The sequence below is a fragment of the Podarcis melisellensis genome (genome assembly GCF_964234715.1).
Source record: "Podarcis melisellensis genome assembly, chromosome: 2".
NCBI classification, from domain to species: domain Eukaryota; kingdom Metazoa; phylum Chordata; class Lepidosauria; order Squamata; family Lacertidae; genus Podarcis; species Podarcis melisellensis.
The window spans coordinates 22,610,011-22,633,069 of NC_138529.1; the positions used below are offsets into that span (position 1 = coordinate 22,610,011).

Below are 23,059 nucleotides of genomic sequence, written 5' to 3' on the forward strand. Positions count from 1 at the left end.
TTGAAGCATCCTGCAAACAACCTCTGAACTTCTGGGAACCCTAGAAAAAACCCTTTTACAAACCAGCAGCCCTACCAGACAGGGTAAGAATGGTGGCAATGGAGGCACTCAGTCTTCCTCATTGCTGAAGGACAATTTGCAAACAATGACAAGCAGGGTGGACTGGTGCCCCCAAACTGCTTGGCTGTGGGTGAAACTCACTTGGTGGAGCTGATGGTGTCTTGCGGAGGAACATGATGATGGGCAGCTGGCACTTCTGTCTCTTCAGTTGGTCAAGACATTTTTGGGCAGCCTCAAGGTCCATGGATGCAGTTTCAACACAGGTGGCAATGTTCTTCAAATCGAAGCATTGTTTGAAGTGGGTCAGCCAGCCAGAACGGGCTCAGAACTCCTTCTCAGGCTGCCTGAAGTGCACATACAGTATGAGAGTCTTCTTGCGCAAGGTGCTGCCATCAATGGGGATATGCTGGCGGTTCATGGCCTTTAGCCACAGATTCAGTGCTTCATGTGCCTTCAACAGGGCCTCATCCTGCACATGGCGGGGGACCTTGGCAGTTGTAGTTGTACATGCACTCGCCACCTCTGATGCCCGGATTTTCTTCTCCCGTACCTTAACGGCACTTAGGCTGGATTCTTTCCTGCCAAACTTACATGCCACATAACACCTGCTCATGCTGCCTGCTAAACAGTCCACAATTTCCAATTCCTCCTCCAGCATGGGCACCACTCGCTGCCTCTTGGGTTTGTTTGTCATCCCCTGAGGAAGATGACGATGCGGTGCATTTAGGTGCCATCTCAAAGAACACCTCAAAGGGAAAAAAAACACACCTGCAAAAACTCCAACACAACCCCTCTCTCCCAACCTCTTTCCTCAAATTCAAACTCTCCGCAGGCCTCAATCCTTGGTGCAAGGGCTCTTGGAACGGCAATTGTGAAGTCCCATGAGATTGGTAGGTGCTGTTCCTGCACCTTTTCTGGGGCCATTTTAGCCATTTTTAAATTCACTTATGGCCCGGCGTGATGAGCATACACACAGTCACACACATGTTGAATGTGCGTAAAAGGGAGGGTTGCCTGTGAGGATAGACCTGACACGTGGAAGTCCTAAGGTTCTCTCATAGCTGATACTATGGGAATGGCTGAGTACCCAGTCCATACCAAGGGCTCTCGGACAAATAAGTTGCAGCATGCGAATAAAATGGATGTATTTGGATGCAAGCAATTCACAATAAGACAACATGAACACTCGTTTTTCTTCATTCACAATGAGCCCAAGGTGCACAACCATTCACAGTCTAAACCACAGCCAGATATGTGCATGCAAACGACGTACAACACCACTTCAGCTAGCTGGCATTGTAACAGCCTGGCATTGTCTCGAGGAAAGAAAGCACTGCTTTATCCCCTTGTGGCTCCTGAGTGGTTTTTATTAGTTTCCTCCATATCGGCTATGCGCATAAATCTTATTTATGAGTATGAACATCTAAGAGGTGCAATCTGCAAAAGTATTTTCAAATCCCCTTGCCCACCAGAGGCAGCAACAGGAAACACAAAAAAGGGAAATACCAAACTCAGTGCAAGAGATCCAAGCAATCTCGTCCTAAGCAACTGCAGAATCATAAGAGTTTGTAAAGTGACAGGGCTGTGTAAGAAAAAGGACAGCATGCACACAAATGCTTATATGCATGAAGTGGTTACAGAATCAAGGTTAAGTGGAACAGCTGCATGCAAGCACTGTGTACATGACATAACCCAACTGCTAAAGGGGAATATATATAGGAGAAAGAAAAACTAAATGAATTCAATGGGTAGGACAACTTATGCTGCGGTTAAAGAGAATGCACTCTGTTATGAGTTCACTGGCATCTTATGGCAGCTCCTGAACAAGTGTATGGGTGCAGGAAGAGGCTAAGATGACAGCCAAAAACTGTACAGTGGTACCTTGGGTTACATACGCTTCATGTTACATACACTTCAGGTTACAGACTCCGCTAACCCAGAAATAGTACCTCAGGTTAAGAACTTTGCTTCAGGATGAGAACAGTAATCGCGTGGCAGCAGTGGGAGGCCCCATTAGCTAAAGTGGTGCTTCAGGTTAAGAACAGTTTGAGGTTAAGAACGGACCTCCGGAACAAATTAAGTACATAACCAGAGGAACCACTGTAATTCAGTCCTGGCATTGGGGGGTCCTGTGGAGAGATGGGTAGCTCTTGGTTCCAGAAACAGGTAATAGCACAGTTTAGGTGTAGTCTTTGATTCATAGTTATCCACAGAAGCTCAGGTGGCAGTGGTAGCTATAAGTGAATGCCACCTTTGGCAGGTACACCTACAATGTCTGTTTCTGAATCGGGATAGCCTGGCCGCTGTGAACATTCCTCTAGACTGGATAGTGTGAATCTGCTCCATCATCTGGGACTTTGCTTGAGGTTGGTCCCAAAGCCAGGGCTGCTGCAGAATGCTGCAACCGTGTAACAAGGTTACTCAGTGGAGTATCCTACCACACACATATTACACCACTACTAAAGGAGCTGCATGGGCTGCCCATAAACTACAGGGCTAAGTTCAAGGTTTTGATGTATGCCAACCAGGATACCTGCAGGAGCCGCTCTCTCTCCCTACTGCCATCTGAATATTCTGCTCAGCTGCAGAGTTCGTCTGGGTTGGGCAACTAGCATGAAGGGCCTTCTCAGTCGTAGCCCCCTTCTTACAGAATCACCTCCCCTCAGAGCTCTGACAACTGCAAATATATTTTAGCACTTCTTAAAAGCCTACTTGTGCATTCCAGCCTTTTCTGGAGTTTAATGTTAGGAAAACCAGTAACCAATTTGGAGGGTGCACATAAGTAGAGAGGGGAAGTTCTGTGGCACAGCCCAAAGTCCTTCTGCTAGGAGAAGTACTTTGCTGGATACCACCTCTAATGTTGCAATGTTACTGTGCTGTTGCTTTTTAAAATCATTTTAACTTGTACATTGACTCAGGTTGGATTGCAACAGGTAGTAGAGAAATGAATGTAACATAACATACAATAAGTAAAACTTCTAGAGAGTAGGGTTGTAGCAGAAAATAACTCCCTGGGTGAAATTTATGTACAACAATTTCCTTGTCAGCTAGGTAAGCAAAAGCCAAACTACATATGATAATAGGAGCTCCAAGAGTAGATCTGCAGATATTTTAAATTTTTACTTTGGAGGACTGTGAATTTGATTGGACCAATGGCATGGCAGGGGGAAATCATATTTCCACACACTATTTTCCTGATCTATAGTCAACACATACAGAAAGCTGCTGTTTTACCCTTCAGGGAAATAATACAGGTATTGTTCTTTTCCCTTAATTTTACTTCAGGATGGGATAGCATGGGGAAAGAGCTGAAATCCTCCAGCACTACTGCTCTGACCTAATTCAAAATCTCTCCCCACCCTACTCACTTCAGCCGCTTTTAAGTAAATAAAAATAAAAATGTTGAGAGATCCATCTGAACATCTTGAGTGCAGACTGGCCAAAAGGGCAGGCAAGAGATCAGCTACAGAAAATAATTAGATTGCAAGGGTTGGATCCTCCATGGAGCATGCCTTTGGAGTCAATAAATGGATTGCACACGATAGACAAGAGATAAGCACGTACAGTAAACTTTAGGGTGCAGTGGGGTGGTAGCAAATTGTACTTCAACAGACGACAGGGGGGCAGAAACTTGGTTAGTTAAGCCTCTACCTAAGTAAGTTGGTAAAGCAGCAAATAGAACAATACACAAGGCAACTGATAGCCCACAGCATCACTACAGGGAATTTCCATCAGTGAGTTTAAGAAATTTGAAGAAGGGTTCTCTTTATCTCAAGTGAAATGCAGTTGGAAGTCTCACTAGATAAAGCTGGTGCAGTACAGAGTACAATAATGTATAAGATTTTTTTCAATCCCCAGGTAGGATTGGGAGAGAAATCTGTCTGAAGTCCTGGAGAGCTGCTAGATGGACCATTGGTCTAACTCAGTACAAGGCAGCATCCTACAACATCCTATAGTAAGATACAAAATATTGTATCTATGGTCTGTGCAACAAAGAAACTTTGTGTATGGAAAGAGGAAACTCCAAAAAGCCGTTTTGCAAAGATGAGACATAGAAAAAGGACCGTTGAGGGTGATGGAGGAAGAGGGTGTCTTGCATCTGTTTTGTAATGTTGTTGTTGTTGTTGCATTTACCATATTTTTCCTTCTATAAGACACCCTCAGGTATAAAATGCCCTCTATTTTGGGGGACTCAGATTTAAGAAAGGGGGAGAGAGATATCCGTGCATAAGACATCACCCTAATTGGGGGGGGGGGGACCTAGTCTTATACACAGAAAAATATGGTATATCCCATCTTTTTGTCCAAGCAGCTCAATGCAGAGCACACAATTCTCCCTCTCCTCAACTAATCACCACTGAGAGGCAGCGACTGACCCAAAATCACCCAGTTTACTTAATGGCCAAGTGGGGATTTGAACCCTGAACTCCCAGGTCTTAGTCTGACACTCTAACCACTACACCATGCAGCTGCTTGCAAAAGTTGCCCCCTGTGGCTGAATGGTATTTAAAACGATCCCTTAAGCAGATGTTGTTGGTGTTGCTTACATATAACATTTTCAGCATGGGGATGACAAATCTCACTCCAGATGTTTCTGCTGTGATGTTGGGAGAGTTATACAGTGTGCAATCCAATCTATGATGGTGTAGCTCCCCAGTTAACACCAGTTCCTTGACTTCCTGATCTGGGGGGGGAGGTGAAGAGTACTTATCGTGGTGCAACAGTGGGAAAGAATCTCACACGAAATAATGAAATAGCGAAAGAGCAGCCTTACGCAGTTAGACTCGCGATCCATCTAGCGCAATACTGCCCGCACTAACTGGCAGCAGTCCTCTAAGAGCTCAAGCAGGCAACATTCCAAGTGCTACCTGGAGGTGCCAGGAACATAAACCGGGATCTCATATGGAAACAACAATGAGATGCGGAGGACAAGGTTTCTGTGTCTCTAAAGAAGAGGGAACTTTGAGAGATGCAGAGTGAGAAAATTGGCAGCTTGTCATGCTAGAGTTGAGAAAATCTGCACTTCCCAAACAACTTGGAAAAGATGGGTCACTCCAAACAGCATGGCCAATGGCCAGAGATTATGGGAGTTGCTCTCTAACAAAAGCTGACAGCCAACCATTTCCCTCACAGCTGGTGTAGAGCCTGGTCTGCATCTGCATCAGTGCAAATGGATTTTAAGTGTCCAGAGGGGGACAGGGTGAGACTGTTTCAGAAGGAAGCCGACTCAAGGACCAAGAAGAGGATTGTAGATGGAAGAGAGGGAGAGTGTGTGTGCTGGTCTGCACAGGAAGCAGTGGCGTAGCGTGGGGGGTGCAGGGGGGGCCGGCCGCACTGGGCGCAACATCTGGGGGTTAGGGTTAGGGGGCGCCAATTCACGGGTTAGGGGGCGCAAATCCACGGGTTAGGGGGTGCAAATTACTTGCCTTGCCCCGGGTACTGACAACCCACGCTACGCCACTGACAGGAAGACTTGTATTGGAGTTGCTTTCATATCAGTGGGAGTGATGAACGGAGTTCTGGATACAACCAGCTTCCTCTGGAAGATACAGCTGGTGTGGCTCTCTCTTCAGCGCAAGCGTGTGGCGGCTGAGAAGAAGGGGGCTACAGAGCCTTCCCTTTAAAAAAGAGTGTCGTTCCAGGATCCCAGCAAAACGGGTTGCGTCGTAGGAGAAGTTTTTGGTTCTGAGAGCACGGTACCGCGTGGGGGTGGAAGTCTTTTACTGTATGAAATCAAATGGGCTTTTATGGGGTGTGCATGCATGTGTGGTACAGAAGGTCTATCTAAAGGCACTAATCCCCCCCAGATGTGGTGAAATGGACAGAAGGACTGGTGTTGGGGGTTTTTTTCCAGATGTGCATAAATGGGTTGACGTATTTGTCGGGTGGGAGGGAGTAAGCTCTCTTTCCTTGTGAAAAAGGTGCCGCACTACATCTCCCAAGAGCCTTAAAGTAGAAAGATTCTTTCTGGCAAGTTGGAGTGCAGGAAAACTAAGTCCATTGGGTCAGCCTGGCCCAGGAGTGTTTGCGTGCCCCGATGAAAAATGCAGCGCCACATGAACCACCCCACACAGGAGTGGTGCCTCCCTCCTTCCCTCTCCTCTCCGTAGGAGGAAAGTAAGGAGGAGAGACGCCTCCCATACATGCGACTGCATGGGGCGGGGAAACGAGCTCCTGTCAGCGGGGAAGGAGTGCGCTGGGGTCTCATCGAACCGACGGAGCCCCCGGAGAGACGGCGAACCTCGAGCGCTTCCTCCTGCCGGTGGAGAGAGAGAGTGTGTCTCTCTTTCTGCCCCAAGTCCTTCACCTGTGAAGTCTGCCGAGCGGCTGAAGGGAAGGAGATGACTAACAGCGCTGAGGCGGCGCGGGGAGAGAGCCAGCCTGCCTGCCTGCCTGCCTACCCGCCCGCCCGCCTCTCCTGCCTCTCCGCGAGTGGAAGACTGCGAGGCTCCCGGCTAAAGGCAAGGCGGCGAGGGAGTGCCGCTGGAGTTCCCCCTCTGCAGCCACCGCAGCGCAGCGCCCGGTTCTCGGGCGGGGGGTTGGGTGGGTGGGGGGTTGAGGCCGCGCTGCTCCTTACCAGATGAAGTCGGTGCAGTGGCTGCAGAAGGTGGGCTGCTTGAAGAAGCGCGCGATGAATTTGTGGTCGCGGACCTCGTGCACGTTCTTCTGCCGGAGGGCCCCTTTGCGGGCGAAGCCCCGCGCCGCGTCGGGACCCGCGCCGGGCTCCGGGTTGGGGAAGACGTCGGCCATGGCGCGCGCCCCCGCCCCCCGCTCGCTCCTTGCTTGCCGCGCCGCGTCGACTTTTGACTTCGCCTCAGCCAGGAAGCGCCTCCTTCCCTCCCACTTCTCTCCCTCTGCCCCGTCCGGCAGCCGCCGACACTCTGGCAGCGGCGGGGATGGGCGCTGCCTCCTGCCCGCTCGGGCTCCTCCTGACGTCTGAGCCACGCGCAGCAGGCAGGCGGGGGGGAGGATCCCTTTCCCCGGGCCAGCCCCCGACGGCTCCGCCCGCCCGCGCGCTCACTGGACCCCCTGCGGCGGGGGGAGGGGCCACCAGAAGGGGGAGGGCCAGCGAGCGCCGGAGAGACAGAGCGAGAGCCGGGGAAGCCCGTCTCTAGGGCAACAAGGCGGCGTGTAGGCGACTCCCCCAACTCCGGGGGGGGGGGAGGAGGAGGGGTGGAGAGAGAGGGGGAGGGAGGAGGATGGCGCGCGCCGAAAAGGGCCCTCTTCATTGCTTCGCGCGGCGCCTCCCCTCAGCAGCGCCCTGCGAGCGAGCGCCCTGCTCAGCACCTGTTGCATTCGGCGCTCAAGCAGCCGCACCTCGGATCGCTTCAGTTTTTCAAAATAACGCGCTTGCGTGTGTGAGCGCGTCGTCGACGTGGCGCTTGAGAGACTTTTTTGCCACACGTGGAGAAGAAAAAAAAGTCACGCGCTGGACCCTTATTCCCTCCCGTTGAAAGGCACTCAAAAGAAATGGGCCCATTTATCGACTCCCCTCCCGGCTCCTCAGCGCGCTGATCGGGCCCCAAAGGTGCCACCACGGCTTCCCGGAGGAACGCATCGCTTCCAGCCGGTTTCGTTTGGGATTGTTTGCCAGCCAGGCTGGGGAGGGGAGAGAAATCCGCGGGGTGGACTCTCCGAACTGTCCTTGGCCAACTCGTGTTCACGTGCCACACGAGGGATTGAGCTTTCACGTTGCGCGGACCACACCTCTGTGTATACCTATTGCCACACCGAGTCGGGCAAGGAAGCGTCGCCTCGCGTGAGCGAGGCACAAGCCTTGTTGGCGCGCGAGCTCCGCTCCTCGCTTCCGAGGCTGCGGGGAGACCCCTCTGCGCCTCGCAATGCCCGGATATAATGCCAGCCGGGGCACAAGGAGCCGTTCCTCGGAGGTGGCACAGCCAAAGCTGCCTTCAGCTTTGCCGCTGAGCGCGGCGTCGAGAAGAGCACTCGGCCCCCGCCCGGCGCGCGGGAACCTGTTGCTTCATTCACCCTTCCTTCCTCTCAGACCAGGGCACTGACAGACCGGTTCCTGACACGACCAGGCGGCGGCCCCTCCTCATGTGGGTGGGAGCGACTGGGCTGCGGGGATTTGAGGGGGGACTCCCGCCTTCAGGGCTGAGGCGAACGAAAGGGGTCGGAGAAAAGGCAGCAGCCGGAGTACTGCGCCCTCTTCTCCCTCACACACACACACACACGCGGCGGGCCACAGTTTCTCTTTCCGAGTTTGAACGCGAAGAAGGCTAAAAACACTCCGCTGCTCCCGCGTCCCTCAAGTCTCTAGAAAGGTCCCTGGGCGGGAGGAGGAGCCGCGGCGGGACTGACAAGTCGCTCCTCAGCAAAAAGGCTGGGACTGCAAACAATCCGCTGGGTCGACAAAGGCAGCCGCGAGTCTCACTCAGGAGACTCCGCGCATGGAATCCCCGTTCTTACATAGGGGAAAACAGCGCCCAGAGCGCGCAGCTTGCTTAATTCTAAAGGGCCTTTTTTCCCCTTCTAAAATCCAGCAGGAGCCCAGAGATCCCAGCAAAGGAGCCAATTCCTACGCGCCGAGGTCCCTTCCTCGTCCCCCAGAAAATATTTGAGGGGGCTGGAACTCACCACCACCACCACAGTTGATGGGCAATACCATGAATTCATCATGCGAAAGTCTGGGCTGCATGAATCCCAAACCAGAATTAAGATTGCCGGAAGAAATATCAACAACTTCAGGTATGCAGATGACACAACCTTGATGGCAGAAAGTGAGGAGGAATTAAAGAACCTTTTAATGAGGGTGAAAGAGGAGAGCGTAAAATATTGTCTGAAGCTCAACATCAAAAAACTGAAGATCATGACCACTGGTCCCATCACCTCCTGGCAAATAGAAGGGGGAGAAATGGAGGCAGTGAGAGATTTTACTTTCTTGGGCTACATGATCACTGCAGATGGTGACAGCAGCCACGAAATTAAAAGACGCCTGCTTCCTGGGAGAAAAGCGATGGCAAACCTAGGCAGCATCTTAAAAAGCAGAGACATCACTTTGCCAACAAAGGTCCGTATAGTTGAAGAAGAAGAAGAAGAAGAGTTTGGATTTGATAAAGATACCTTAGGGTAGCTTTATCACTACCTTAAAGGTACCCCTGCCCGTACGGGCCAGTCTTGACAGACTCTGGGGTTGTGCGCCCATCTCACTTAAGAGGCCAGGGGCCAGCGCTGTCCGGAGACACTTCCGGGTCACGTGGCCAGCGTGACATCGCTGCTCTGGTGAGCCAGAGCCGCACATGGAAACGCCGTTTACCTTCCCACTGGTAAGCGGTCCCTATTTATCTACTTGCACCCGGAGGTGCTTTCGAACTGCTAGGTTGGCAGGCGCTGGGACCGGGCAGCAGGAGCGCACCCCGCCGCAGGGATTCGAACCTCCGATCTTTCGATCGGCAAGTCCTAGGCGCTGAGGCTTTAACCCACAGCGCCACCCTAAGGAGTCTCAAAGCGGCTAACATTCTCCTTTCCCTTCCTCCCCCACAACAAACACTCTGTGAGGTGAGTGGGGCTGAGAGACTTCAAAGAAGTGTGACTAGCCCAAGGTCACCCAGCAGCTGCATGTGGAGGAGCGGGGAATCAAACCCAGTTCACCAGATTACGAGTCCACTGCTCTTAACCACTACACCACACTGGCTCTCATAGTTAAAGCTATGGTTTTCCCAGTAGTGATGTATGGAAGTGAGAGCTGGACCATAAAGAAGGCTGATCGCCAAAGAATTGATGCTTTTGAATTATGGTGTTGGAGGAGACTCTTGAGAGTCCCATGGACTGCAAGAAGATCAAACCTTTTCATTCTTAAGGAAATCAGCCCTGGGTGCTCACTGGAAGGACAGATCCTGAAGCTGAGGCTCCAATACTTTGGCCACCTCATGAGAAGAGAAGACTCCCTGGAAAAGACCCTGATGTTGGGAAAGATGGAGGGCACAAGGAGAAGGGGACGGCAGAGAACAAGATGGTTAGACAGTGTTCAACGAACATGAGTTTGACCAAGCTACGAACATGAGTTTGACCAAACTGTGGGAAGCAGTGGAAGACAGGAGTGCCTGGCGTGCTCTGGTCCATGGGGTCACGAAGAGCAGGACATGACTAAACAACAACAACTATTCAAATAGTGTGGGTGTGCCCTGCCCTGTGATCAATTATGCGGGCGGGGCTAACCTGCCCTCCCCCAATATTTTATTCAAATTGGAACCCCTGTGGCTCCTCCACCGCTTGGAGCGTGGCTTGTGTTGGCTCAAATAAATTCACGCTCCTCCTTGGGCGGGCCTGTCGCAGGCGTGCCAACTTTTGAATGAGATATTGGGGTGGCCCAGGCAGGCCCCACCCTGCACAATTCATCACAAGATATGGTGCACACACACCATTTGAATGGCAATGCTCGTCAACTTTGGTGGAGGTGGGGGTCTGCCCCTAAAATATTTTAAGGGGGGCAAAAATACCTTGGCCCCCAGGAGTTGGCTCCTATGGTCTCTCAGGTTTGTTCTGTTCTATTTTGTTGCATTCTACCCAGAGTGGCTGGGGCAACCGAGTTAGATGAGCTGTGTGTACAAGAAATAAATTATCATTATTTTATTGATGGCTGCAGAACATACTGCTTGTGTTAGACAGCAGAAGCCCACCCTCCCCAACATTCACGAAGTTGGGCTGATGCGAGTTGCAGTCTAACAACATCCAGATAGATTGGGATGCAGCAGCAGTTTGGGGAGTGAGTGCCTTTGCAACCGTCATAGCAGTGATCCATAAGGAATTGTTTATTTTTTAAGTGGATGCCTTTTTCCTATTCCAATGACTCGCTATTCCCCACTGTTGTAAAGTATTTTCCTTTTATTTAACACAGATCATCAAGCTTTGCTGGCCAGTGGGCATACATTTCCAAACCAGCTAAACTGTTGTGAGCACCGTACACAACCCCCTTCGGCCACACACACATTGCAGCCAATTCAAAAGGCTACAAAGGAATGATTATTTCAAGACTGTGGGTAGCAAGGAAGCCTCTGCGGGGACATACGTAGTAACCATGTAACCCTACTCTGGCAAACGTCATTTGTTACACTGCAAAGAAACTGTTACACTTAGTAGTCAAAGTGCGGGTTGGGGGAGTTGTTTTATTTGTGGCCTAATACAAAACATCTCTAGATGACTCATAGACAAATTTTAAAAGCAACCATCAAGTTTAACAATAAAACAGCACACCCCATACACACAAACAGCAATAAACATGATTATTATAATCCCTTCAAAGCCAGGGAGAAGAGGTGCAACTTAACCTGACATCCAGAGTGTACCACATAGGCCTTGCTGAGGATGCAATCGAAAAGGCCCTCTCCTTGGTCACCCCCTCTCCAAATGTATTTCACAAGAGGTACTTGGAGAAGGGTGTCTGATGATGAACTCAGGGTCCAGGCATGTTCAAGCAAGGGCATAATGGATGAGGTTGACCTAAGAAATCCCATCAGCGGTAGCCCTGTGCAAGGGTGAATGGCGGCTAACAGACTGAGGTTGAATCCTGACAAGACAGAAGTACTGTTTTGGGGGGACAGGAGGCAGGCAGGTGTGGAGGACTCCCTGGTCCTGAATGGGGTAACTGTGCCCCTGAAGGACCAGGTGCGCAGCCTAGGAGTCATTCTGGATTCACAGCTGCCCATGGAGGCACAGGTCAATTCTGTGTCTAGGGCAACTGTTTACCAGCTCCATCTGGTACGCAGGCTGAGACCCTACCTGCCCACAGACTGTCTCACCAGAGTGGTGCATGCTCTGGTTATCTCTCGCTTGGACTACTGCAATGCGCTCTATGTGGGGCTACCTTTGAAGGTGACCCGGAAACTACAACTAATCCAGAATGCAGCAGCTAGACTGGTGACTGGGAGCGGCCACCGAGACCATATAACACTGGTCTTGAAAGACCTACACTGGCTCACAGTACGTTTCTGAGCACAATTCAAAGTGTTGGTGCTGACCTTTAAAGCCTTAAACGACCTCGGTCCAGTATACCTGAAGAAGCGTCTCCACCTCCATCATTCTGCCCGGACGCTGAGGTCCAGTGCCGAGGGCCTTCTGGTGGTTCCCTCACTACGAGAATCCAAGTTACAGGGAACCAGGCAGAGGGCCTTCTCGGTAGTGGCACCCGCCCTGTGGAACGCCCTCCCACCAGATGTCAAAGAGAAAAATAACTATCAAACTTTTAGAAGACATCTGAAGGCAGCCCTGTTTAGGGAAGCTTTTAGTGTTTAATAGGTTATTTTAGTTTAGTGTTTTTTTGGAAGCCACCTAGAGTGGGCAGGGTATAAATAAATTATTATTATTATTATTATTATTATTATTATTATTATTATTATTATTATTACTGCTGTTTGAGCAATGGGGCTCCCCCCTAACTCCCAGCACTCCTCAAAATTAGCTTAGTGGGGTCAGGAGAAGTCCCAGAACAGTGTGTCAGAGGAGGGGGAGTCTAGCAAGTTTATATGCTTGCACTGATGGAACTATTAAAGTGACATTGGATTATTCCCAATAATATTAAGTCCCATACAATTACCGTGATATGAAAAGGATGAGTGCGCAGTGCATGTCTGGAACCTCTCAGTGGGTCTACCCAAAGTGGGTGCCATGCTGCGCAGAAAACGGTTGAGTCAGAAAACTGTTTAGTAAAAGAAAAGAGGACAGGATGCTGTTGTACCTATTGCCTCACACAGCAGCCACAAAGGATTCCGGAGTCAAATGCAATTTCCCACCCAGGGCCAGCAGAAGCCATTTTGCTGCCTGCAGGAAATAACAAGTTGGTCCTCCCCATTTCCACTCACAGTTCCAGTTCCAGCTGGACTGCCAGTCAAATCTTATTTCAACATTTGTGTTAGGACAGCATCCTTCACCTGAGGCCGCATGGTGCACACACATGCAGCCCTGCCAATAATAATAATAATAATAATAATAATAATAATAATAATAATAATAATTCTTTATTATTTATACCCCACACATCTGGCTGGGCTTCCCCAGCCACTCTGGGCGGCTTCCAACAAAAGATTAGGTAAAGGTAAAGGGACCCCTGACCATTAGGTCCAGTTGTGACCGACTCTGGGGTTGCTCCGCTCATCTCGCTTTACTGGCCGAGGGAGCCAGCGTACAGCTTCCGGGTCATGTGGCCAGCATGACTAAGCCACTTCTAGCGAACCAGAGCAGCCATTTACTGCCACTTGCACATTGACATGCTTTTGAACTGCTATGTTGGCAGGAGCAGGGACCGAGCAACGGGAGCTCACCCCATTGCGGGGATTTGAACCACCGACCTTTTGATTGGCAAGTCCTAGGCTCTGTGGTTTAACCCACAGCGCCACCCGTGTCCCACCAAAAGACTAAAAATGCATTAAAACATCAGTCATTAAAAACTTCCCTAAACAGGGCTGCCTTCAGATGTCTTCTAAACGTCAGATAGTTGTTTATTTCTTTGACATCTGATGGGAGGATGTTCCACAGGGCGGGTGCCACTACTGAGAAGGCCCTCTGCCTGGTTGCCTGTAGCTTTGCTTCTCACAGTGAGGGAACTGCCAAAAGGCCCTTGGAACTGGACCTCAGTGCCCGGGTTGAACGATGGGGGTGGAGATGCTCCTTTACCTCCCTGCTACCTCTGCCCCTCCACCACTCGCTGCCTGAGGCCACCACCTCACCCTGTCAGACACCTGCCCCTTTTCCCACTTGGACTTATAGCCAGATTTTGCCCTTATTCTATTGTTTTCAAATGTTTTCAGATGTTTCCAATTGCTTTTTATTCCTTTTAATTTGTATTGCATGGCTGTTTTGTTGTTTAGTGCGCTGGACTCCTTAAAAAAGAAAAAAAGAGCCTACAGGTAAAATCAGCTGAGGGTTGCTGATAACTATGATGTTCACAGCAGGCATGGAGGGGTGAACTGAACTCTTTTCTTTCCTGCTGTGGTCCTGAGTAAATTAACTCTTTGGACTAAGTATATAATTCACATAGCAGTTATATTTCTTCACATGTTCACACATTCTTCACTCTCTATAATTTGGCTAAATCATACCTATTCATTATCACTTCAGGGCATATTAGAAAAACAATTAAAATTCAGATTAAAGGGGGAAATCAGCACTTTATGAAAATATGAACCACTAACAGGGGGCAGGAATTGTAATTTTACCCTCTTAAAGTAACCCAGTCAGTGGTTGTATTATGCAAAGTTAAGCCTTATCTCAGTTTGTGCTGTGCTTATATTATGTGGGTGTTCTATTATAGTCCCTGTGCAATTATAACGATGTAGCAAATTATATGTAACAAATTGTTTTTAAAAAATAATCTTTAAGCATTTGCTTAAAGGATTTGACTCATGGCTTCTATAAATATATTCCACTGTTTTTGTTAAAATCTATGGACAAAGCATGGCAATAAATAATTTATTGCATACATATGGAATCATTAAAATATATATTTTCCCTACTAAGTAAGAAAATTACAACTAGGTATTTAATGCACACACATAACCTAAAGTGGACACCAAATAAAATCTTGTTTAAAAAAAGGAAAAAGGGCTGTGGATTGCAAATAAGAATGGATCTGGTATAGAACATTGCTGATAATTTGAAAATTATCAGATATATCTACCATTCATTCCTCAGCTAGAAACCAGCTGAGGGGCTTCATGAAACTGTGTAAGTGCTGTTCCACTCATAAATATCTGGAGTCTTTAAATGTTCAATATATTATTTACCAGGAAAGTTAGTAGTTGTCTCATGACTGTGTACATCAGCCACTGTAAGGTGACACAAAACAGGACCTTCTCTGTGGTGGCACCTCATGTATACAGCCTTTGCTCAGAGGTACAACTGGTACCTTCAATACTTGGTTTTTGGAGCAGTTAAAAATGTAGCTTTGCACACAGGGCTTGGGAGGAGGTTGTACAAGATGATGTCCACTTGCTGCAATTGATTTTAAATTGCTTATTGAACCTGCTGGATCATGCCAATGGCCTATCTAGGCCAATATATTGTTCTCTAGGGACCCCTGACAGTCCAGTCACGAACGACTCTGGGCTCATCTCACTTTACAGGTCGAGGGAGCCTGTGTTTGTCTGCTTCCGCAGACAGTTTTTCCGGGTCATATGGCCAGCATGACTAAGCCGCTTCTGGCGAACCAGAGCAGCACACAGAAACTCTGTTTTCCTTCCCGCTGGAGTGGTACCTATTAATCTACTTGCACTTTTAGTGTGCTTTTGAACTGCTAGGTTGGCAGGAGCAGGGACCAAGCAACGGGAGTTCACCCCGTCGCAGGGATTTGAACCTCTGACCTTTTGATCATCAAGGTCAAGGCTCAGTGGTTTAGACCACAGTACCACCCGCATCCCTTGTCCTCTACCCACCTGCAATTCTCCGCAAGCTATTTTTATTGTGTCGGTTTGAATGGTAAATCACCCTGGGATCATAAGCAACCAATGGTAATTAGGAATTGAGCTAATCAATAAATAAATCAGTGTGTACAAGGTCATGCCCAGCACTGAACCATGGGCATGATAATCTGGGAACAACATCAGACCTGATCGGTAATCTGGGTGAGAGACCCATGGGAAGCTCCATGCAACAGCAGGAGATGCAGTTGATTAATAAATATTTGTTAACATTAGTTATAGTCCAGCTAAAGCTATGGACCACTAAGTATCAATGATTTCACATTCAAATCAATGGAAATTACCAATGTTTAACTTTAGTTGGCTCACATCCAGTAACGCTTAATCATTGCTTCCCTCGCTGCCATTGACTATTAAATCCCAATCTGTCCAAAAGGGCAACATAACACTTTCGTGCCATTTACAATCAGTGCCAAAGGGATTAATTAGATTTGTGGAGGCCATTTGCAGAATTAATGTCTCAGCAAGACTATTACAATCTTCCACACAGAGATGGGATAGATGAAACCCAGTCCTATTCATCTTTGTTCAGGAGCAAGTCTCACTGAACTAAAGCATGTACAGGACTACAGCCTATGGGAAAGAACCAGAAAAAACAAACAAATCAGAAATCCCACCATTAAGTTAGAACGTTTTCCAGAAGAGTAGCTGTGTTAGTCTCTTGTAGCAAAAATAATGAGTTTCGTAGCTCCTTACAAACTAGTATTCTTTCAACAGCGTGACTCCCCTGTGTGCCTCTTCAGAGGATACGCTATGAAAGGGGCATGTTGCCAAATCACATTGCTTAGACTGCAAAAAATGTAACAGTCATGCATCACTAGCTTTTAAACTCTTATAAATGTAGTCTGCCATATATACAGTGCATATTGATTCTAGACAGAGGGACTTTTTCCTGGTCACACTGTAGGTATGTATGCCAGCCAAGGCGAAGACAGTAGATTTTTTTGGGTAGTGTGTATGCAGACCCTCTAAGTGTCCTTATTTTCCAGGGACATCCCTGACTTAGAGAAGCTGTCCCTATTTTCATTGGAGAAATGTTGGCATTATCTGACCCCTGAACCATCTGAAGGCAATCCTATATAGGGAAGTTTTTTATGTTTAATGTTTTATTATGTTTTTATATATGTTCGGAAAAGGGTGGCGCTGTGGGTTAAACCACTGAGCCTCTTGGGCTTGCCCATCAGAAGGTGGGCGGTTTGAATCCCAGCGACGGGGTGAGCTCACGTCGCTAGGTCTCTGTTCCTGCCAACCTAGCAGTTCGAAAGCACGTCAAAGTGCAAGTAGATAAATAGGTACCGCTCCGGCGGGAAGGTAAACGGCGTTTCCGTGTGCTGCTCTGGTTCGCCAGAAGTGGCTTAGTCGTGCTGGCCACATGACCTGGAAGCTGTACGCCGACTCCCTTGGCCAATAAAGTGAGATAAGCGCTGCAACCCCAGAGTCGGACACGACTGGACCTAATGGTCAGGGGTCCCTTTACCTTTATATATGTTGGAAGCTGCCCAGAGTGGCAACCCAGTAAGATGTGTAGCAAAATTATCATGATAGAATGGGATGTCCCTATTTTCATCGGAGAAATGTTGGAGGGTATGGTGGAGGGGAACATGTTGTAAAGTGTTCTTCCATTGCAACACCATAAGCTGCCATCAGGCCAACAAGGCCATGGTGCTCACACTTGCTCCTAAGTGGTAGGTGAAGATGCCTCTGGCACTAAACTGGCCACCCAGTTGTCACCTCAGCTCTTGTTCCTTTGCTTCTCTGTGGCTAGTGTTGGGAAGTTGTGGGCTAAGCTTATGCTGTGTACACACTATAACCAGTGCTCAACTCCTGGAAACCTAGGTCCCCACTGTGGAAGGAAGGACGCGTGGATCCAAAATTGGCTTCCACAGTCAATTACGGACTCACTGTTAAAACCGTGTTTATGGAAGTCAATCTTACTCGGCTACGACTGATCACCAAAGAAGATACCCAGTGCTATTTTTCTAGAAAAAGAAGTGTCCAAACACCTCCCTTGTTCTCTTATAATGGCAATGACATTATTAAGTTATTCTTTATATTCCATCTAATACATTCTTACAACAGTTAGTACCTTATTTCTCATATCTTTCACTATATAAGGGTCAAGCAAATGCTGCCATAGACGTTATACCACTGTTATAATTTCATAAATATTTATTATATTTATTCCATTTTTGTATGAATACTTGTCTTGTGTTGCCTCTCAAGCTATTAGTCAGTTGCACAATTTCTACATATTCCTGTAATTTATTTTGCCAGTCTGTTATGGTTGGAACATTTTCCCCTTTCTAGTTCAGTGCTATCAATGTTCGAGCTGCAGCTGTGGCATATAGAAAATTTTCTCTCAATTTTTTCAGAATATTGTTGCCAAGAATGCTTAGCAGAAAGGCCTCAGACTTTTTAAGAAAGGCATGTTAGGTATATTCATGACTAGAAGAAGGCTATACACCGGGAAATGATAGGAAGTCCAACTACACCTTTTTCTTTTTTCTGGTTTTTTTCTTTCTTTAATTCATAATAAATAGATAAGGCAACAAAAGATAGTAAAAATACGAATTAGTTCAGTTTATGAAAGTAAACAGAATACTACTTGTATATGGTTTTTGCTTACACGGATTATATATACGGTTACTCAAGAAGATGTACAATACATACAAAATATGCTATATGTTATACGAAACAATACGTACAATATGTTATACGAAATATGCTATATGAAATGTGTCATATGATATAAGAGATTGTTAATAAAGCAATTTTTTTTTAAAGGCAAAGGCACCTACTAGAGGGGTGCCAGAACTGAGTTCCACTGAGTTCTGGCTGGGGGAAAAGGCCCTGACTATAAATTTAAAGCACATTTAAAACACATTCTTTCCCTCAAAAATCCCGGGCACTGTAGTTTACCCCTCACAGACTTGCCATTCCTACCAACCCTTAGCAAACTACAGTGTCCCAAATTCTTTGAAGGACAGAATGTGCTTTGAATGTGTATAGTGTAAAAACACAGCATGGCAAAGTCTACAGAGGGGGAAAGGATGGAGCTGGTCCTGAAAACACTTGTTTTCTAAATGTATTGGGTGTTTTGTGCCTTCCTGCACCTTGCAAACCACAGGGGATGTGCTTGCTCAGCTCACTCAATCATACTGCTTTTCCATCCTGCCAAGTTGCCACAGACCTGGGAACCACTTACCACAAACAGACACACTGATGTGCATTTTTTCCTCTGACTCATGTGCGCCATGCTGCCTGTAGACCTTAATCGCCGGCCTGAGGTAATCGCCGGCTCATTCCTCTCTTAGTAAAGGTGGCTATCCACACTTTTGCCCTTTGGCTGATTAGAGGTTTGTCATCTATAAGAAATGCACAAGAAAAGTGGAATAAATTTAATGATTATTTAGTTAAATTTGTTAAGTTAAACTAACTGAAAACAGCTTGCAGATAATTAATGGGCTAAGGATTTTATTTATATTAAGTGATGAATTAATATGTTTAATTCCATAAGGTGAAGATCTAAGGATGTTAATGTTTAAGTTAAATTTCATAAAAATTGGGATTTGGAAAACCGTTAAAAGGACATGCAATGAAATTCAACCAAGGGGAAGCGAGGAAGTCACTTAACGAAGTTAATAACTGTAATTTTCAATAAGGCTATGATATATGTTTTGTGTGTTTGTTTGTTTATAATATTGTGAAAACTAATAACAGAATTTGGGGGGGGAAATATAAGAGATGCACAATTGTTCATGCTTCGCATATGTGTCTGCTTCTTTCAGTTTGAGAAGAAGCAGGTTAAAATGTTGCATACGTGTGCAAACATGCCAAAAGGCCAAGGGGAAGAGTTGACCATTGTCTGCTTTCTCTGGCATTTGAAGGAGTTCAAGGAGGGCCTTCTTACATGGCTTGGTTTGCAATTTGCTTGAAAATTGCACAATCCACCTACATACACAATCCACCTACATATCAAGATGTTAGCTAGTAATTTTCTTCTGCAGCTTGACTCCTCCCCTTTTGCGGAATTTCTCGGTGGGTACATTGATGCCATGTTTCATGCCAAGAGCTGCAACCTAGGGTGCAAGCTTTCTATATTTAGCGTTGCCATGTGTCCCCTTTTTCCAGGACACGTCCTCTTTTTTCATGGGTAGAGTCGTCATAGCCATCCATAGTTTAGAAGTTGGCAGATGTGTCCTTCTTTCTGCTCTTCAGAATACGGCAACCCTATCCTTGCAATGAGATATAAGGACAGGCTGCCACCTTCAATAAATATTGCAGTGATTCAGGGCTCCCCCCCCCACTTTTTTAATTGCTTTTCAACATTTATCACAAAAAACATAACAAAATACACAACAAAGAAAGAAAAAAAGGGGAAAAACCCACCACACTACAATAAACTAAACACACAAGAAAAAAAGAGATTATCTCTTTAAATATCCAACTTTCATCACATTGATGACTGACTTCCTCCAATCCCCTCTAACTGAATTTCATTATATCACCTTTATAAAAGTTCTCCTAGTTCACATTTCTAATAATATTAACTCCTTTCATTTACTAACCTCTTCTTCTTTATAAATATTCTAATCCTTAATATTTACTACCAGTGATTCAGGGCTTTTGTGGAATACTCTAGATCTTTGTGTGAAAGAAAAGTCTTTGGGCACACTAAGAGAGCATGATTTCATAAAGCCCACCTGGTCTGTGGGACATATTGGGTGATATTTGTTTACTATATGGATTAGGAATATTCTAAAATGAGGCACGCTTCCTAAGAATCATGGAACAATAAGGAAATGTTGAAACAAGTGGAGCTTATTGCATGTGGATTTGGTGGAATGGGGGAATGTGGGCCTCAAATATTTCACAGACTTTTGAAAAAAAGTGTTCTGTATTTGTTGATAAAGTCAGTTGCTTGTGTGTAGATGGCAGTGCTTTTTTCCCCGGCGGTACTCCATGGTACAAAATTCTACCACCTCTTTAAAAAAAGAAAAATAGAACTCTAATGGCTGGTTCTTGGCAGTCTTGCTCGCTGCCTCTGTTCCCCATGTATAAGAGTCATAAGCTGAAAGCATAACAAGATGGTTGTCTAATCCTGTACATTGAGTTCTTTGGGGCTTACACCTCAGAAACCACATACAGGATTGCAGCCTAAATGATTGATATGATGGGCAGAAATAAATAATGGTTCTTGGGGAATTTCCAGTTTTGAGGCTTAATGTGGTTTTCCCACCCCACCCCCTCCAATTGGCTTAGAATGAAAATGTAAAACTTGCAGTGGTCAGAGTGCTCGTGGCATTACAAATGCCTCTCTTTGGCTGTCTCTTCTGCACGCACAATGATCATACATTGACATAAATAGCACAAGAGAAGCTTAAATGCCTATTTTAGCCTCATGTATGCAAAAGCTTAGTCATTCATCCCAGTCTGTGACAACAATTGCCTCGCAGAAAGATTATTGGCTGCATGATGAGGCTATAGCTTTGATAACTTCATATATTAAAATGCCCCGTTCCCAATACTCTACCCTGCTAATAGCGTACTCTTAAAATGAGTTATAATTGAAATTCTTCCCTCAGCCTTATTTTAAATGTCCCAGAGAACAGACATGAAACATCCATTAGTAATGGAGAAACTATTATATGAAGAAATGTTTAGCATTACAGGTCAAACAATGGAAAATACCAAGTAGAGGTTCTGTGAGCCATAACAAATGAAATGTCTCTTCTTGACTCCATTACAGAATTCCCCTTACTGCCATTTAGTCTTTGAGTAAATGGTAATCCTAGCAAACAATAGCTATGATTTACGGGAACATAAATTAGATTGTACTAAGCTACAGAACATCTTCCCACATAAAATACGTTTTAATCTTAGTTTTTAAGAAATGAGTATTATTTAAAGGGTGTACATTTTTCCTCCGCTGCAAGAAGAAAAAGAACCAAATGGAGGACATTTTATACTCACAGAATGTTCTCAATATTCTTCCAATAGTCTTTGAAACCTGCCACAAATACTGCCACAACCTGCTTAACCCAGGGTAGCTTAAACAGACATAATTTATAGGTTACAGTACAATCGTACATGTGATCTACTCAGAAGTAAGTTAAACCGATTTCACAGGGGTTACTCCCATGGAATTAAGCTTGCTTGCTTGCTTGCTTGCTTATTTATTTATTTATTATATTTGTAGCACACTCTTCACTAAATATTTCCAATCCCAGAGTGGGGAATGCAGTGATAAAAACGAACAAAGAAAAACTATATACAAAATATAGACTTTCTATCATTGCATAAACTAGCAAACTACAGTCATACCTTGGAAGTCGAACGGAATCCATTCCAGAGGTCCGTTCGACTTCTAAAACATTGAGAAACCAAATCACGGCTTCTGATTGGCTGCAGGAAGCTCCTGCAGCCAATCAGAAGCCCCCGTTGGACGTTTGGGTTCCAAAAGAATGTTTGCAAACCAGAACAATCACTTCTGGGTTTGCAGCATTCAGGAGCCAAAACGTCCAAGTTCGACTGTACGAATTCAAAAATGGAAAAAACATGTATACTCAAATCACACCCTTGGAACCATCTGTGATATTAACATATGAGAGTGCTGGAGATGAAATAGTTAAACAGGTTACCCAATCAGAACCCAGGGGGTGTGGAGTCAGAGGGACTATAAAACCAGCTCTGGGAGGGGCGAAGGGAGGAGTTTGTTGGGAGTTGGGTGGTTGCCTGGAGTGGGCATGAATTGGGATAGAGTCTGTGGGTAGGTTGAGTTAGTGTAGAGAAATAAGCTGAGTCAGGAACAGTTAGGGGCTAGGAAGACAAGTAAATATCAGAGAGGTGGTTTAGTGAGTGAGAGCAGGTAGTGGAAGTTATAGGTCTGGATAGGCACCCCATGATTGTAATTGACCGATACCGTTTATGAAACCACACGCTTGTTGAACTGCAATAAATAAACAGAAGTTTATGTTCCAATTTAACCCTGACTGGACTCAGTATTGTCCCAGGTAGGGCCTGGGTGGTGGCAGCGAGAAATAAAGTGGTGGCACAGGGATCAATAGACAGTGAAACTTCCAGGGACCCTGTGTGATCGCCACACCATCCTTGCATGAGCATCCTTAAACGTCTAGAGCCAGTGTGCTGTGAGGGCTTTGCCCCCCAAGCAAGGCTTTTAAGCTTTTGAAAACATGAAAGCCAACAGTTCTTTTTATTTGTCTCTAGAACTGATAGAATTAACTAGAAGCCAAAAGAGCTAGAAGGAATCATCATGCAGACAAATTCATTCATTAGGTGACTACTTTGCTGGCATCCCAAAAAAAGAACCGTCTTTGATGGTGATGAAGGCACTCACTAAACTGTAGAAAACGAAACCCTAGTTTATAAATATTGCACACCTACAAGCATATGGAAATGCAAGAAGCAAAATACAAGTCTGCTCTTTTCATCTACCTCTAACGTTTGGAACTTGTCAGCCTGGAAAGCTACATTTGCAAGAGCAGTGTAGATTCATATGTTCTTGTCAAGCGCTGGAATGATAGAAAGGATTTATTGCTCTGTAATAT

At 46.2% G+C, this 23,059-nt stretch overlaps 1 protein-coding gene and 1 long non-coding RNA gene across 4 annotated transcripts in view; one reads left to right on the forward strand and one right to left on the reverse strand.

Annotated features, from left to right (window-relative positions):
* The window catches only part of PRKCA (protein kinase C alpha), a 198,038-nt gene extending 191,032 nt beyond the window's left edge, over nt 1–7,006 (reverse strand). For 2 of the 3 annotated variants that reach the window (XM_081899676.1, XM_081899678.1), the window contains exon 1: nt 6,638–7,006. In XM_081899676.1, coding sequence (XP_081755802.1) covers nt 6,638–6,810 — 173 coding nt within the window. In that variant the 5' untranslated portion in view covers nt 6,811–7,006. The remainder of the gene's footprint in view (nt 1–6,637) is intronic. The other variant, XM_081899677.1, reaches the window with a different exon arrangement.
* Nucleotides 1–22,477, forward strand: part of LOC309363614 — a 98,776-nt gene extending 76,299 nt beyond the window's left edge. Inside the window, exon 2 of the long non-coding RNA XR_014165475.1 lies at nt 22,265–22,477. This is a non-coding gene — a long non-coding RNA (uncharacterized lncRNA). The remainder of the gene's footprint in view (nt 1–22,264) is intronic.
* The last annotated feature ends 582 nt before the right edge of the window (nt 22,478–23,059 follow it).